The sequence below is a fragment of the Ictalurus furcatus genome, chromosome 18, assembly GCF_023375685.1.
Source record: "Ictalurus furcatus strain D&B chromosome 18, Billie_1.0, whole genome shotgun sequence".
In the NCBI taxonomy this organism is placed as follows: Eukaryota; Metazoa; Chordata; class Actinopteri; order Siluriformes; family Ictaluridae; genus Ictalurus; species Ictalurus furcatus.
In genome coordinates this window covers 2936642-2953524 of record NC_071272.1, presented here as the reverse complement: position 1 = coordinate 2953524, position 16883 = coordinate 2936642, and the positions used below count along the sequence as shown (strand labels likewise).

General features: G+C 38.1%; 2 protein-coding genes across 3 annotated transcripts in view; one reads left to right on the top strand and one right to left on the bottom strand.

Annotated features, from left to right (window-relative positions):
- The window catches only part of scarb2b (scavenger receptor class B, member 2b), a 39755-nt gene extending 33656 nt beyond the window's left edge, over positions 1 to 6099 (bottom strand). The window contains exon 1 of the mRNA XM_053649543.1: positions 5624 to 6099. Within this exon, the coding sequence (XP_053505518.1) occupies positions 5624 to 5749 (126 nt within the window). The 5' untranslated portion in view covers positions 5750 to 6099. The remainder of the gene's footprint in view (positions 1 to 5623) is intronic.
- LOC128622801 (liver-expressed antimicrobial peptide 2) lies at positions 1435 to 16380 on the top strand. 2 transcript variants are annotated; one of them, XM_053649546.1, is made up of 3 exons: positions 1435 to 1626; positions 14440 to 14582; positions 16151 to 16380. In XM_053649546.1, exons 1-3 carry the CDS (start codon positions 1492 to 1494, stop codon positions 16191 to 16193), a joined length of 321 nt encoding a protein of 106 aa, XP_053505521.1. In that variant the 5' UTR covers positions 1435 to 1491; the 3' UTR covers positions 16194 to 16380. The 2 variants fall into 2 exon arrangements, with proteins under 2 accessions (XP_053505521.1, XP_053505522.1); XM_053649547.1 differs by lacking the exon at positions 1435 to 1626 and adding an exon at positions 12901 to 13054.
- The last annotated feature ends 503 nt before the right edge of the window (positions 16381 to 16883 follow it).

Genomic DNA, 16883 nt, shown 5'->3' with positions numbered 1-16883 from the left:
TCTCTCTCTGTGTGTGTGTGTGTGTGTGTGTGTGTGTGTGTGCGTGTGTGAGCGCGCACGTGTCTGTGTCTGTTGTGTGTGTTTTGTTGTTTTTTTGGTCCTATTTATAGATCAAAGTGGGTTTTTTCCTCCACTTTTCTTCAAAGACCAAGAAGAAATTTCTCTTTTATAACAACTATATTATTGTTTGTTTGGGGTTTTTTTTATTATTTATTTATTTTTTTTTAGACCGTTGAGTCTAGGTTTGATGTGGGTCCCCCTCCCCCCATCCCATTGTATTTATTGTATACAATGACAGGAAAATTTCTACTGCTAATTTCTATTTGTCCATCCATCTCCAATACCCTTTTTTCCTCAAATAAAGTACTTAATATAGTTTACATTCTCTAGATCAAGGGAGAGGATTGGCATGGAACATATGTTTGAGGGTGTGTATGGGAAACAGTCCGGAGGAATGTGAATTTGTGAAACAGGGGCACATAGCTTGTTTTTGTTGGGGAGAGGGGGAAGGGGCTATGCGTGTGCGTGTGTGTGTGTGTGTGTGTGTGTGAATGTGGCTATATAACTGCTTCCTCATACAAATGGGAATAGATCCAGCACTTTAAATAGTTTGAATGAGAAATGAGAAGTATCAACCGATAGTTATGTTGATATTCAAAAGTGCCTCGGCCAATCACATCTATACGAATAATCGCAATCGGTACGTTTTCACTTATCAACATACTCAACATATATTTCACACCATCCCGTCACGGATATTTTTTTCTATAACAACACCCCCTGTTGAATTTTATCCCCTACTTACCCGTTATTAATTAATAGTAAAACAAATACTGTTCCTAACAGAGAATTCAGCAGGTCAGACCTGTACGTATAGAAGAATTTCTTTGATCGGACTATGATTTAAATATGTTTATGATGTAATCCATCAGGTCCAATTAGAAGATAAAATAACCAGAGTGATAAGAAATCCAATTTCAATCCAAGAAAGGCCTAATAATGACTCGGAAATGTATTTCAATCAGCAAGAGAGAGTGACTTGATGTTAAATCCGCATTTGACCATGATTATGTTGTAATATTTTATTAAATGGGAAAATAATAAGTGAACGTTCACGTAGGTGAAACTACTGTAGGACAAACTGATGTAACTCCAGCTTGTAGGAAATCACCGAGTACACATTTCTCATTCCTACTCAGTATCTTTTTGAATACCGTTGAGCCTGTCCTCTGTATCTTTTCGATAGCTTGGAATTTGATATTCCTTAGCGTGTATCCACTATTATTGCCAATCTTTATTAGTGGGATGTTGTTTAAAAATACGGGATATGCACATACTGATAAGGTCATCTGTGTTAGAGAAGATGCACCGATGTTCAAGGACATGTGTGTGTGCGAGTTTGCAAAAACACCTCCTTTATACGCTTATCAAAACAGACGGATGAGCTGTCGAGAGTCTTCGTTTTGGAGGGGTATAAAATAGTGTGTCAAGATGGGGTCGGGGAGTCGCTTGGCAAACCGCCTGGGCTCTTGTTACTACTGTAATAAAAGTTTCATTTCTTTTTGCCAACAAAAACCTCGAGACTCAGACGTTTTGAATTTTGCTGAAGATGACTCCACAGCATATGTAAGTATCCTATACATTAAAAGAAAGCAACATTTGACCTCTTTTCTCTTCCTGCTACAGTCTAAATTAATATATTTTATTATTAACTTAAAATACATTGACTAATGGGCATGTACGGTGCTATCCGTGGTGTTGCTTTAGAACAGTAAAACCCTAAACAACTTAAAGAGAGTGTTAAAAAAAAAAGAAAAAAAAAAAGGAAGCCAAACCAAGCAGCTTTGGTATGTGACATCAATCCAAAAAGACACCTACATGCACGCAAAAAGCTGGAACTGAAGTATGATTTTTAGACTTGTCAGCATTATTTCTGACTGTGAGAGGGATTTCCACTTCCAGTCATGCTAGTCCAGACTGGACAAATACTGCAGACTGGAGCTTTATTTCGTGCAAACCTCTGCCGGTACTGAGGTTACTCTAGTTCAATTTGAAGCAAATTAAGTCATCATTATAATGGAGTGCCTAACCCTTAAGGTTCAGTGTAATTATGACTTTTGATAGCTTTGCATTCCAGTCTGAGCAGCAAAATTATTTCCCCCCCAGATATTACAATTACTGACAATTAATGAATTAATATGTTAAAGCTAGCTATAGCATAATGGAGTATAAAGCTAATAAAGCTAACCCCGCTTTGATCCAAAAAGCTCTTAATAATAGCTCTTAATAAATGCCATTGAGGGCATCTGTTTTATGATCATAATCATAAAGGGCGATATTATCATAGCAATGGTGCATACGGGAGTGGCTGATATGTCTTCTGTATTTTTGTGACCATCCACAGGTGGCGCTAATGTAAGAAGAGGTTCAGTAAAAAATATATCTTTTTAAAAATACATCTTCAAGAGGTGTGGTTAGTGCTGACATCCATATTTTAGAAGTGGAAATTATGGTCTAGATGAAATAACTTCTAAAAGAAAAGGTTTTCTGTTTTCTCGTACTCTTTTGTGGGTGGTCAGTTCTATGTGTGAGCCTCTCGGACATACAGTGGTGCTGGAAAGTTTGTGAACCCTTTCGAATGTTTCTGCATAAGTAGGACTTAAAACAGCATAGTCCTAAAAGTAGACAAAGAGAACTTAATTAAACAGACGAGGCCAAAATATTATACTTGGTCATATGTGTGAGTGGCAAAAGTAGGTGAACCTCTAAGATTAGCAGTTAATCTGAAGGTGAAATTCGAGTCAGGTGTTTTCAATCAATGTGATGGCGATCAGGCGTGTGAGCGAGCGGCCTGTTTTATTTCAAGAACAGGAATCTATTGAAGTCTGATCTTCACAACACATGTTTGTGGAAGTGTATCATGAAAAAGGGTTGTTGATGCTCATCGGGCTGGAAAAGGTTACAAAACCGTCTCTAAAGAGTTTGGACTCCACCAATCCACAGTCAGACAAATTACATGCAAATTGAGGAGCCCGTTGTTACCCTCCCCAGGAACGGTCGACCCACAGAGATCACTCCAAGAGCAAGACTTGTAATATTCCGCGAGGTCGCAACGGAACCCGGGGTAACTTCTAAGCGACTAAAGGAGTCACGTCTCACGTTGGCTAATGTTAATGTTCATGAGTCCAACATCAAGAGAACACTGGACAACAATGGTGTGCATGGCTGGGTTGCAAGGAGAAAGCCACCGTTCTTCAAAAAGAACATTGCTACCTGTATGCATTTGCTAAAGATCACATGGACAAGCCAGAAGGCTACTGGAAAAAAGTTTAATGGACAGATGAGACTAAAATAGTACTTTTTGGTTTAAATGAGGAGCGTTATGTTTGGAGAAAGGAAAACACTGCATTCCAGCATAAGAACCTTATCCCATCTGTGAAACATGGTGGTGGTAGTATTATGGTTCGGGCCTGTTTTGCTGCATCTGGGCCAGGACAGTTTGCCATCATTGATGGAACAATGAATTCTAGCGAATTCTAAAGGAAAATGTCAGGACATCGGTCTGTGATCTGAATCTCAAGAGAAAGTGGGTCTCACCGGATACTGAAAAGGTTCACATACTTTTGTCACTCAAAGATATGTAATAAAACATGTGCGTTCCTTAATCCCATATTTGTTGCCTGGCAAAGTGTACTCAGAGTAACATTCACACCTAACCTACTAGAAATTGCTCTGTAAAAAGAAATATCATGCCCGGTAGCCATTTCTTGCTGATTACAGATTGTATCTCAACATCCATTAGTTAGTGAAGCTCCACCTCAAGGGAAGGAATCTGGGCAACCGTCCATTTTGCGGACCCTTTGAAGTGGCTGTTTGCTCTTAAATGGATGAAATAAGTCATTTTCTTACACTTAATCGGTATTGAGGTGAATTTATTAATTTATTTATTTATTGATGAATGATTGTGCCACTAGTTTGTTCATTTTATAGTTATTTTCAATGATGAACTTTCTTACATATCTAATATTTGCATTTTTTTTCTTCATGACATGCATGTCGCATATGACGTTTCTGTAAAAGTTTCACATAGAGCTGAGATAAGCTAGTTACTCTGTCTGTCCTGTTTTACTTCAAACACTACACTATAGTTTACATGTTGTAACTATTGTATTGTTGGCGCTATTTCAGTGTCATATATCCTGTGCAACAGTTTATTGTTATTAGCTAGTTAGTACACTTTTTTGTACGCAGTGCATCTGTAAACAGTCTGAAAGGTTGGCACGAATCCATTTTGCTCTAAGGCAGGGATTGTCAACTAAAGCCAATCCACATATGGAAAAACAATGTCCATTGTTCACTCCGGTTTTTAAAACAATACCCATCGCGGCTTCGGTAGCCGATTCTTTTTCGTGGCCAATGACATGCACTGATACAAATTATTTCGCTGAAAGCATCTCACTGACAAAGTTTACAGACTTTCTGATATTTACCGTCTAATTGGTGGCGTGATGACATGGCCAGAGAAGTATGCATTTATTCTCGACATAATGTACAAAACAGAGATTTCATCTGTTCAGAGTCCATTTCAGGAACGTGAAAAGCTCCACTGCAAAAACAAAACTTCACATTGATTTGTCTTATCTATAGACACAAACTCATCACGAAAGGTTAAGCATTAAACCGTAACTGTTGTTGATATTCATTCAGTCATGTTAGTAGCTTATCTGGACATTTTTTAGCAGGGAATTTTACGTAACTGGACCGTCACAAATTTTAGTTGAACACACCTGGTCTAAGATCTAAGCCTAATATTAACAGCAAAGCCGATGACATTTATAAAAACATTTATAATCTCACGTTAACATTAAGGCTAGATTGAAGACTTTAAAACGCCGCTTTCTTCTGCACCACTTACATCGTCGCATGATTCCATGTGCATTTTTCATAGTTTAGTTTTACCGTCATTCCAAAATGTTAAATTTAAGACGTCTTTCCTATCAGACAAGGTTCTCGATACAACTGAGAAGCTGAGAACACTTAACTATTTAAAAAAAAACAAAAAAAAAAACAACAACAACCTTTGAACGTATGATCATGTGCAAAAATTTTTTTTAAGAGTGTATAAAAGATATATTGCTATGCAGTTTAACTAGACTTCTATAGCAATGGTGCCTGTATGATGTTGGATATAAAACGGCAAATATGTCCAGGAAGTAAATAGACGAGTTCGAGCTAGTAAAAGTCCTACGTAATGCTGCATACTGACACGGTCGTGTGCTTTGTGAGAAATCAATGAACAATAAAAAAAAACTTTTAAAGAACTACTTAAAGAGCTCATTTAACATTGAAGTCAATTTCCTGGAAGAAAACGACTTGTAAAATGCTTCTTGAAGTTAGAAACGTGTATAACAATGTCGTAGGTAACTTTAGAGACGGTCCCTGAATTTCCGCTTATCTGCAAATATCGACCGTCCAATATCGAACGTCCGATATCGAACCGTCCAACGTCAAACCAACTTTATTCCGGTAAACATTTCAGCCAAGAACACAGATAAAGTCTCAAAAAGTGGATCACAATGAGGATATAAGTGTGCTTTGTAAAATGATGTTTGTAGAAACTTACCCCTTTGAGTTTATTCTCTATTCGTGCATGCAAATCCCCAGCCAAGATGATGCCAATGCCTCCTATGAGCATAAGCACACCTAGTGCTATGGAGGTGTAGATTAGACAGACCTTGCACTTCATCATCCAAAAACCTCAAGAAGAACTTCAAAAACGAGAGACTCTAATGTTAAAAAAAAAAAATAAAATGTGAACGTATAAACTCAAAAAAACAAGCCCAGCAGAGCTACAAATAGTTTCTATCTCTACTACACTTCAGAGACTCAGTCTGAAACCACGTGTTTGCTCAAGTTCACTTGCAGTCACTTGAGTTTCTGTTCGTCTTCATGAAAACTATTCAGGGAAATTATTCAGAGAGAATCTACACAAAGTGTTGAGGATAAGAGTACAACCTCAAACGTTAGGCTTGAATAAGTTCTGAAGTTTGCTATCTGCAAGCCAGGCATGTGCTCAATCTGCACGTCAGGTCGTTCCTATGAATGAGTAGGGTGGGCAGAGGGAGGGGCTTATCTGAGCCGGGTTGCCAGATCGAACAATTCAAGGTTACGAATCGAGATTATGGAATTTGGAACTTTTTTTTTTCCAACGGGTTTCCTAGAATTGATTGAACATGATTGACAGATTGTATGGATGGCTTCTTTTACAGTTGCCAGAAACTCAAGACTGATTTAATTAGTCAGAGATACTATTAAATAGTAGTTAGATAAAAAAAAATAATAATAATAATTTGTTTAGCTGGGTTGCCATATACATACAAGGTGATCCAAAAGTTTCCAAACATAGCGGAAATTAACACTTTTTTTTTTTTTTGCAAAATGTAACTCTATTTATAAAGCATCCTCTACACGATTACCGTTTCTTAAATCATCTCTCCTACTATGATGAACTTGTGTTACTACATTTGGTCTTAAGTATGCAATTGCATGTCCATCACGACCTTGTGACAGCTTCCCGATCCAGCCATGAGCATCTTCTTTGTCAAAGGCTATCTGAAAAAAAAAAAAGTAATATAAACTAAGTATGAAAGATGTTGGAAGACATTTTGCTTAAAAAAAAAAAAAAAAAGTGTTAATTTCCCCAATGTATGGAGACAAAGACATCCATCCATCCATCCATCCATCTTCTATACCGCTTATCCTTTTCAGGGTCACGGGGGAACCTGGAGCCTATCCCAGGGAGCATGGGGAACAAGGCGGGGTACACCCTGGACAGGGTGCCAGTCCATCGCAGGGCACACAATCACATACACATTCACACACTACGGACACTTTGGACATACCTATCAGTCTACCATGCATGTCTTTGAACTGGGGGAGGAAACCAGAGTACCCGGAGAAAACCCCCCCGCAGCACGGGGAGAACATGCAAAGTCCGCACACACAGGGAATCGAACCCCCAACCCTGGCGGTGTGAGGCGAACGTGCTAAACACTAAGCCACCATGCTCCCGGAGACAAAGACATTTTAATTTAAATTCAGAATTGTAATGCGGATTGTTGACTACCATTTAAATTTTCAACCTTTAACGTCCATTAGATCACCATTAAATCTATAATTAAAAAAAGGAAATAAGTCTAACTTATCATAGGTCTAAGGTCATTTCTCTCAGGGTTATTTGATTAAAAATGGATTAAATAAGGGGGGAAAAGAGCAATCTGGCAGCTCTGAGTCAAGTGTGTGTGTGTGTGGGAGGACTGTGGGTGAAATGCCTGTGTGTATTTGGAGTGGCTCTGCAAGGTCACACACTCTGTATTCAGCTGGATTGTATTCACCATGTCTCTCTCCCTCTCTCAACCCCCCTCTCACACACTCCCAGACATATGAGGAATAAAATCATGCTTCAGGAGTACAATGCTGTCCCCAACAGCTGCTAGTTCTGAATGAACTGAATGAGTTAATATATTCGACACGGCATTAATGTCTAAAGTGCTGAAAATTCACCATTAAAGTAATTCTTACAATGTGAACTTTGTGTACCTTTGTGTCTAGTTTCTTTTTTTCTTTTGTATTTTTTTTTTTTTTTAAAAAGCAATGGTTAAGTGGTTGCATTTCATTCAGTGTGAATTACACCATAGGGAAATGTATGAATGCTAAGCTCACCCCTAAACCCTAACTTTTGTAAATTCTCCAATGAGTCTGGAGAACTGTTGTAAATTCACAAGTGTAAGACTTGGAATCACCCACACCCACACATTGCCCTTGGAATCACACACACACACACACACACACACACACAAAGCTCCTTGTGTCTGAAAATGTGGAAAAATATCATGAGATGGTGCAAGGCCACTGAAAACAAAAGAACAAATCTGACCTTCACCCAGGGTTGAATGTATTTCACAGAAAAGAGACAGGATACTGTGAGAGAGAGAGGGATAGAGAGATTGAGGGAGAGAGAGAGAGAGAGAGAGAGAGAGAGAGAGAGAGAGAGAGAGTATACAAGTACCACTGGGTCTAAAACAATACCATTCTTCATCTGTGAAGGGTGTGAGCCTCTCATCATAAGAATAAAACAGTGAAAGGGTGGACAAGAAAGAAAAGAGAAGCTAGCAAAACATACGTAGAGAAAGAGAAAAAGAGAACGTACAGTGGCTTCAGAAAGTATTCGCTAACTCGTAATTACAAAGCAAAACATGTTTTAAGAAAATGTTGCAAATGTTCAAAATCAACTCTAAACTCTCATTTGGAGAAATATTCCACATCTTTGGCAGCTATTACAGACTTGCCTTCTTGAGTAAGCCTCTACAAACTTTGCACTACTGGAGCTGGGCAGTTTCTCCCATTCTTCCAGGCATATACTCTCAAGTTCAGTCTGATTATATGGGGAGAACTGCAATCTTCAGGTCTCTCCACAGATAGGGTTCAAGTTCGGGCTTGGCTGGGCCACTCAAGGACATTTGCAGACTTGTCCTGAAGCCGCTGCAGTTTTGGCTTGGCTGTATGCTTCGGGTTGTTGTTGTGTTGAAAGGTGAAGAGCAGGTTTTCTTAAGGACCTCTCTGTACTCCGCCCTCCATTCACAAACCGGCGCTCGTCCATGCCTCCGTCTCCACATACCCCAACTGCCTGACTCATGCCGAGGAGCCATCCGACCTGCCGCCGACTAAAACCCCATACCCCACCACATCTGCCGAAAGAGGAAATCCCTCACAGCCATCTGCGCCCCCGGCCTGTGGCCCACGTCGAATTTAAATGGCTGAAGCACTTGATACCAACAAGTGAACTCCGCGTTGGCATCTTTCATGCAGTGGAGCCACTGGAGGGGGGCGTGGTCCGAACAGAGGGTGAAGGCCCACCCCAGCAGATAATATTGGCGGGTGAGGACTTCCCATTTGATAGCCAGGCACTCCTTCTCTATTGTGCTGTACTTCGTCTCTCGCATGGAGAGCTTATGGCTGATGTACAGCACGGGGTACTCCAACCCCTACACTACCTGGGACAATACGACCCCCAACCCCCTGTCCGATGCGTCCGTCTGCAAAATAAAAAGGAGAGAGAAGTTAGGAGAATGTAGGAGTGGCCTGCGACACAGTGCAGCTTTTACCTTTGTGAATAGGTAGGGGGAGACATGAGAGCGAGGGAGAGAGAAAGCAGAGGATGAAGAGGGGAGAAGTCTTTGTATGCTGTATCATTACAATTTCCCTTCACTGGAACTAAGGGGTCGAGCTCAAACCTGTTCCAGCATGACAATGTCTCTGTGCACAAAGCGAGGTCCATTAAGTCATGGTTTGCCAAGGTTGGAGTGGAAGAAACTGAGTGGCTTGCAAAGACCCCTGACATCAACCCTACTGAACACCTTTGGGATGAACTGGAATGAGGAATGCTTGCCAGGCTTGTTCACCTGTCATCAGTATCTGACCTCACTAATGCTCTTCTGGCTGAAAGGACAAATCTGCACAGCCACACTCGAAAATCTAGTGGAAACCCTTCCCAAAAGAGTGGAGGTTCTTTTAACAGCAAAGGGGGACTAAATCTGGAATTTCTTCAAAAAGAACATATAGGTTTGATGGTCAGGTTTCCACAATCTTTTGGCCATATAGAGTCAGAAAACCTGTAAGACAGGAAATAAGATCCCCAGCTTTATTACAGGGTTAAGGAAATAAAGTATGTATAAAATAATTTTTTTTTTAAAGGGTTTACTTCTTGCACATGTACAGACTTCCTGTAGTGGTCAGAACAGGAAGTTAAACATTCACTATGTGCTGATCTATACAAATGCTTTTCAGAGTTGCAGTAAGCATTGGCTTGATCTGTCTCAATGCTCTCACCTGCCTTAGCCAAGTTTCATTTACTACATATAACATTTTAAGAAGCGAAAAACCCTTTAGGGTATCATATGGAAACGTTCTACAAGCTTAAGAATTTCTAGATTACCATCATCATACTTAGTACTCATTGCGTTTACTCTTAAACGACTGTCAAAAGTAATGATTTATAATCGCAGTATCCGATATTACCCAGAACAAGATGGGTTCCCTTTTGAGGCTGGTTTCTCTCAAGGTTTCTTCCTCATATCATCTCAGGGAGTTTTTCCTTGTCGCTGTCACCTCCGGCTTGCTCACTAGGGATATAAATCTATGTCGGGATTTCTGTAAAGTTGCTTTATGACAATGTCGATTGTGATATATACTGTAAAAAATAAATAAACCTTCAACTGAACAATTTGCAGTCATAAGTTATAACCAGATTTTGGTGTTAAGTATGGAGAACATTCCATGCCAGAGCGAAATGCAATCATGCCATGTTCACATCACAAATAAAAAGCAATAGCGCCATTTGAAGCATTTGCATTTTGCTCTGGCATGGAATCTCCTCTATACTCAATGTGCAATTTGTTTTTCGGAAAAAAAACAGCAAATTTCTTAACGATTTAATGATCGTAAGAGAAAAACCTCCTTACCCTGCTCTGTAAAACCTCTTTACAGCTCCAGACCTTTCCGTGAGAGCAAACAGAAGGCACGGTTATACAAAGCTGCTATTTTAGAAGCAGACATTACAGCACTGGAGCTGCCTAAAATTGCAAGGGCAGTGCAGGTCTTTCTCAAAATCAAAAGCATACAGAAATGTGCACTTTACTACAGCTCGGAAATGTGAACTTTTTTCTTTGTATGTATATTTTGTATACATGTGCACACCTTCGGCCCTGAAAGCATTGTAAATGAAATGAAACACTGAAAAGAAACACTATTCAAGATGTGCATGCATTCTTGGTCATGTGACATGTACATGGATCAGTAGAAATGCTACCAGCTTTTAACGTAATCTGTTTTGGGATATGCATGAAGATGAAGTGCTAACTTTTTAAATTCTGGGCCACAGGCTTAGGGCGTGGTGTGAGGGCTGTAAATGACAGGGTAGAGTAATAATAGTAACAAAATACTGAGAAAGCATTGCTCAGCATTAACTGTACATTTAGTCTATTCAGTACAGAGACTTTATTATAGTAATGTGAATAATGAAATGGTACATTTGATTTTGTTAAGTGGTATAAAATGTGTGTGCGTTGGAGAGACACTAACGACAGACAAAACAAACAAACAAACGATCACGTGCGTTCTATACCTATCTGTTCCTATTTGTGTCTGTTCTTTCTGAATAATGTATTCGTATTCGGAAACATTGCTTTTTGTAGAGTTGATGTGGGGTGGCATTACCATCTATCTTACAGCTGTTCATGCTCACCGTTGGAGCTTTTATCTCCTTTGACCCTGATTAGATTCTAATCTAATCTAAATAGCCTCTTCACCAAAAGAAGTATCTAAAGTATACTGCCAGGTAAACTGCAATAAAACATCCACCAAGAGCTGAATCTGAACCGTATTCGAAGCACATATGGGAGAAAGAATCATCACATATTGGATATAGAGCAGAATATTTAGTCCAGGTGAGTGCTGGGATGGTTTTGATTGGTTCAGGTAAGTGCTTGGGTATGTTGAGTAGTCTGAAGAACCTGTTGCTACGTCTGGTAGTGAAGAGTCCATGAGAGAGGTGGGAGGGATCAACCGCAACGATGATGGCTCAACCCTGGAAAGACCTACGGTAAAGACTGCTTAAAAAAAATCCCTGAGAAAATACATCATATCCAAGCAGGAAACATCATTCAGGCAAGAGCAGGGTATTCCTGGGATCAAATGGGAGGAACATAAGAGAGTGGTGGGGAAAAAAAGCAAATAGTATGACCCTATGGGACTTCTACAGTAGGCCTTAATAGATAACTGATTAATAGCAAACAAATATTGATAATAGATAAAGAGCAAAAAAACAGCAGGGATGATGTAACAAAATCAAATTATAATAAAATATTGGGGAAATGCCAAGGAATGAAAGAGGAATCTAAAAGGTGTGTGTTTAAATAATATATATATATTTTTTAAAAATATATGAAATAGGCATAAATTGGTATTTTTCTGTTTTGTGATAAAAGAACAAAATAATCTAGAATAATCTACAATCAAGATAGATAGAGAGATAGATGGATAGATAGATAGACAGGTAGATAGATCGGTAGATGGATAGTACATATATATGTGTATTAACATTAATAGAAGTACAAAATATTTAGTATTATTTAATAAATAATTCAAAATTGAAATACAGTTAAAAAAAAAAAACAAACTACACATTTATCTCTGAATGACTGTTCAACCAAAAAGGCACTTTTATTCTAAGTTTATACTGCTCTGCTCTTATAACTCTCTAAACTATTCCTGAATAATAAACTTAATAATAATAATAATAATAAACTAAACTGATAGTAATTAAACAATAAGCTTTAGGACTGATAATAACGGAATAATACACTGAGAGTGATAATAACTTAATAATAAGCTTGGGCTCTATACACTAAATGCCATGCTTTTTTGTTTGATTCAAAGTTTATAACTGCTTTTTAATGGGAAAATACATTTAGTTACATTCTATGTATTTGTGCTATATGTATATACTGTACATCTAGTGTATCCTAAAACTTCTATTATTCAAATGAATTATTGTTGGATCTTTCAAACTGTGCACGTCAAGCAGTTTCAAACAGTTCAAACAGTGAAATTCTGTCATTTTGTTCCATTTTGGTACAGAAACATCTTGGCGCACACACACACACACACACACACACACACACACACACCACAGTCTTATACTATTTTTTTTTTTTAAATCTCATTGTAGACGTGGCCTCGTCCTGATACCATTGGTTAAAGTGTTCCTCTTCGCGCCATCGCAAGTGAACATTGCCCTTATCCTTATCAGATCCATATCAGACAGATTATCTGCACTAATATAAGCATGGTGCACATAACTCATTGTCACACTCTGAACAGTGCGCTCCAAGAGTAGACAAACGGAAAATAAATACAGCCGATCTCCAGCATGAGACCATCAGGAATCACGCTCTTTGCACTTGCTGTGCTCGTGTCTCTAATCTGTTTCAACCAGGTAGGATACCCCTCATACAATATAGTGACAATCCTGCTTTTGTTTCACTAATTGATACTTATATAAATATATAAAAGATTACATTAGAAATGGTACTAATAAAGTTTCATTTCTGTGTCAGTAATTAAGAAATAGTTGGTACCTGTGTCACCATATAAATAAAATCAACTGCACGATATAAGGATTGTGTGCTAAACTTGTTTTCAAATGACTTCATTTTCTCAATTATATAAATAACCAATTTGAGCACCAAGTGAGATGAGTAAGTGTTATTTGTATGTTCCCCCCACACAAGAAATTATTAATGGCTTGGAAAGTAAATTATGCTGAAAGAGCAATTTAAATCGGAACAAGCTATGATCAGCCGTTTAATACTGAAATAACAACTGCAACCATGGTCGTAACTTTGTAATGAACCTTAAATCAATCTAATAACAATGAAATAATAATTTTTTTAAAAAAAAATGTCAAATCAAATACTAATAGATAAAAAGTCAAACTAAAAATCATTGCTTTTATATGTTACACCATTTATCTCTATGTAAAATTTCACATACCTGTTTAAAGTACAAATTCAGCATTTCTTTCGAGTTCAGAAAATCTTTACAACAGCTGTTCTCACTCTCTCTCTCTCTCTCTCTCTCTCTCTCTCTCTCTATATATATATATAAATAACATTATTAGATTGTTGTAATTAGAAAACATACTCAGTTCACTTTATTTACTCATATTACTATCAGTAAAGTACCACCTTCCTGATCTATCCATATTATTTTCACGCCAGTAAGATCAGACTCTCTTGTGTTTTAATATATATGTATATATTTATAAATTTAAATGTATTTAATATACACTGGCATACATGTCTAAGAAAACATGATCTGAAACTGGCTTCTTCACATATCTGTATCTGTCAAATCCCCACTTTTTTTTCTTTTTCTCTCACTCTCCTTATCAGTTGTATGTATAGTATGAAAAGACTATTCATAAAATAATGATTATTTCGGGCTTACTCTGAGTCTAATAAAATATGTAAATGTACCATCTCGCTTATCTATCTCCGTGGTACACCTTTTCCTCTCACTCTCATTCTCTCACTAGTAAAGGTTTTTATCTTTGTAGTTATACACATTAAGATAAAAAAGAAGCTGTAAAAGAAAGTAAAGGTGCTTCGTTTTTGACTCAAGATCTGTCTAATATCTCTTATTGTTAATGACGTCTTCACGGGTAGAGATAGTGTTCAACTACCATTTCGAGTTGTGCACTTTAAAATGAGCAGAGAAATTATGAAAGTACTTTGCTGCTCAGCTTGAGCTAGGTTTACTCATATGATTATCAATCTAATACCTCTCTCTCTCTCTGTCTGTCTGTCTGTCTGTCTGCAGGTAGAGGCAGCTCCAGTAGTGGACACCTGGGCATCAGGACTCATACACCGTGCCAAGCGTTCCCTACTGTGGCGCTGGAACACGTTGAAGCCAGTCGGTGCAGGATGTAGAGATAATTACGAGTGTGGCACAAATTACTGCAGGTAAAAGAATGACACAAATTACACAAATCTTCCGTAAAAATTGTCGATTCATTTTCTACTACAGAAGCTTTGGCAGTAGTCGCAGTTCCAGCAGCAAAGGTTTATATTGATGTGCTCGTTCCAAAATGTTATCCTATCAGTAGTAGCAACTTACACAGGGAATTGTACAAAGGATGCACCACAAACACAGATTTAAAAAAAAAAAAACACGGGATCATTGCTATGTTAAAGTTTTCTGCAAGGAGATATTTGTGGAGCATTTTTAGAACGAGTCTGCAGAGTCAGCACTTTATAACAGTCCCAGGCAAAGCTGTAACTCTGTAAGAGAGAAGGCTTTGCAGTTTCTCAGTAGCATGATAAGTCTAAAAAGTAATTAATAAATTAAAGAATGCTTCCTGTTCATTCCTGAATGTTCCTGAAGGTAACAGTCTTGTCACAGTGGTAAAACAACATGTTTACTTAATATGGTTGAGTCATACAAATGCTGAACATTGACCCAATATAGTTTGATAAGCACGTATCAGGATATTAATTGACTTGGCGGTAAAGAGAAATTAGTAGATGGTTTTAATCTTATCAACTTAGTTTCAGTCTAGCCATAAGTCAAAGGAAAGGAATAAAAAAAAAGTGTCCCAGTACTCTGTCCTGCGTTTTGTAGGGCAGACCCTCTGAAAATGTTTGCAGCTTGGGACTCCTTTAACTGCAAAATAAATTCCATGGGAATCCTCAGTACATATATTTTTTTTCAATGAGCATAATCTAACTGTTTAATGAGTAGGCTCTTTATTTAAATATGTACGATAACATATCGCCCATTTATTGGAGCCATAAAGTTATTTTTTATTCCTGATCTTTCAACAGGCACAGCATAATAGTTCCAAGTTGCTGTTATTTCAAGGCCGGCTTGCTTCTGAGTCATTGAGATTAAACCTGTTCAACTTAAGAGACCAGACTAAAAGGCTAATAACTATAAGAACTCAATAAAAAAAAGCTAGTTTGATAATATTGGTGAAAAAAAAATGCTTGGACCCCATTTTGAAAACCACTTTTGTGTGGAATGGTGCAAGTAAATAAAGAACGCATTTTTTAAGTGAGCATTCCAGTTCATCCCAAAGGTGTTCAGTGAGGTTGAGGTCAGGGCTCTCTGCAGGCCACTTGAGTTCTTCCACTCCAATCTTGGCAAGCCATGTCTTCATGGACCTTGCTTTGGACAGGGGCATTGTGGAAAATGTTGGGAAATGTTTGGGCTTCTTAGTTCCAGTGAAGGAAATTCTAATGCTACATCATACAAAGACGTCCTATACAATTCTAACAACAACAAACTTTTGCAATCCGCTAGGACACGTAAAACATATTAAATTCACCCCAGGCCTACAACGTACAGATAAAGCTATGTCAGATGCACACATGTACAGGATAATACACATCAAATTATGCCACTGCTTTGAAAGTGCTGGGATTATACTTACAAAATCCACACAGTTTATTTGTTGTGCACAGTTCCTCGATTGTTTATAGCCAGATATCTGGATTATTTACCCTGCTATTTTTCCTCTCTGTTCCTCCAGGAGAAACATCTGCACATTCCAGCCTACATCTTCTTCATCTTAACAAGAATGACCTATACTTCTCCTGAAAGAAAATGAAACGAACATTCTGGGAAACGAACAAAAATGGACATGTTTTTTGTTTGTTTTGGTTTTTTTTGTACAATAACAACTCTAATGATAGAAAACTGGAAAAGAAAAAAAAAAACCTGACAAAATATTTGAAATTTAATTAAAGCACAGAAGCATTAGTACTGAATTTTATTTTTTTATATTTAATGAAGAATGAATGGGGGAAAAACAGACAAGTGACAAAGGAAAAAAAACCTGTTATACTATGATGAAACATTTCCAATGGGCATGGTCTCTTCCAGGATGACTCCGCCCCCACCCGCAGGCAGTGAGAGTTCACTGAATTGTTTGATGAGGACGGAAATGACGTAAATCTTATACTATGGCCTACACAGTCACCAGATCTAAGCCCAACTGTACACCGATGGGAGATTTTGGAGTGACGTATTAAACATCAACTGAGGGAATATCTTTTGGAAGAATGGTGTTCATCACTCCAGTACAGTTGTACAGACTTGTAGAATCTGTTCTAAGGCACACTGAAGATGTTCTGGTGGCTAGTGTTGGTCCAACTCATCCCTAAGGCACTTTATGCTTCTTTTTTTTTCTTTAATATGTCACCTGTCTGTATATTGGCTATATTCATTTAGCCAATCCAGCCTACTTTATTTCACAAAGTATA